Consider the following 1,232-nt stretch of genomic DNA (forward strand, 5'->3'; position numbering starts at 1 on the left):
TGATGAAATGCAGGTAGATAAATAAAGGTTATTGACCTCTCGTGTTTGCCCGGCTGGGCATTTGGGGCACTCCCGGAGGGGACAGGGCGTCTCGCACTGACAGATGTCACAGCCGAACTCGTCCTTGGCATACACGCCGCCGGGACAGGCGTCGTTACAGTTGAGCTCGCTGCACTCACAGTGGCAGGTGTCGCACCCGTACTGGTCCTTCGCGTACCTGCGGACGAAATAATGTTTAATGTTTAATGAAATGATAATAGTCTTCGACTCGGAACTAAGAGGTCCCGGGTTCGAGTCCTGACATGCCGCCGGGACAGGCGTCGTTACAGTTGAGCTCGCTGCACTCACAGTGGCAGGTGTCGCACCCGTACTGGTCCTTCGCGTACCTGGGGAGACAAGGATGTCAAAACGGCTGTTTTTGGACTAGTCGATTCCATATGCGGGTACAAATGGAAGAGTCAATTTTTGAATAGGAGGAACAAACTTTTTTTACTCAGGGTCAAACTAGGTAGGCTCCATTTTAGACTGGGATGACTTGGCAAATGTTTAATCAATCGGGCAGCGGTTATTTTTATTTTCACAGTTGTGAATTTAGAACAGCTAATTTTTTGGAGAGAGATGGAGTGAAGTGTGCTATATTTGCTCGCGAGCAAATGTCGGTCTTCCTAGCTTTTCTTGGTCATTTTTATTCAATGAAATTTATCAGAAACAGGACCAAATATCTATGCATATATAACAGCTCTGTTACTCTCTCTCTCTCTCTCTCTGTGTGTGTGTGTGTGTGTGTGTTTTTGTTTAACGTTGTAACGACTTATGTAAAAGATGCAGTTGCAAAGGAAAGGTAGAAGGCAGGTAGGACAGTGGGTAGAATGTAAGAAAAAAATACAAGTTGGTAAAAAATGTAGACTAGAAACGATGGAGAACCTACATCTGATTAGGGCAGGGCAGGCACTTGAGTTGTGGGCATGCGCAGCCGCATGTCTGACAGCCGTTCTCGTCCGAAGCGTACAGATCTCCCGGGCACTCCATCATGCAGAACACCTCATGGCACACGTGACCGGTGTGCGCGTGCATGTCGGTAGACTCGGCCAACTCCCGCGCGGGGACTGATGGGAAAAAATATGATATGATATGAATCTTTTTATTTTTTTTAAATCTTTTTATTTTTTTTATTATTTATTTATTGATTTCAACACCAAAAAGCAAACCTTGCAGCAGGGATGAAAATCCCT

The 1,232-nt window shown here is 45.7% G+C and overlaps 1 protein-coding gene across 1 annotated transcript in view; it reads right to left on the bottom strand.

The window, feature by feature from the left end:
• The window catches only part of LOC109468457 (cysteine-rich motor neuron 1 protein-like), a 2,563-nt gene extending 1,489 nt beyond the window's left edge, over positions 1–1,074 (bottom strand). Inside the window, exons 1-3 of the mRNA XM_019766701.1 lie at positions 929–1,074; positions 303–386; positions 102–217 (exon numbers count right to left, since the gene is read on the bottom strand). Of these exons, the coding sequence (XP_019622260.1) occupies positions 102–217; positions 303–386; positions 929–1,074 (346 nt within the window). The remainder of the gene's footprint in view (positions 1–101; positions 218–302; positions 387–928) is intronic.
• Positions 1,075–1,232: the final 158 nt, after the last annotated feature.

Source organism: Branchiostoma belcheri, unplaced genomic scaffold (genome assembly GCF_001625305.1).
Source record: "Branchiostoma belcheri isolate BF01 breed outbred unplaced genomic scaffold, Haploidv18h27 scaffold2, whole genome shotgun sequence".
NCBI lineage: Eukaryota > Metazoa > Chordata > Leptocardii > Amphioxiformes > Branchiostomatidae > Branchiostoma > Branchiostoma belcheri.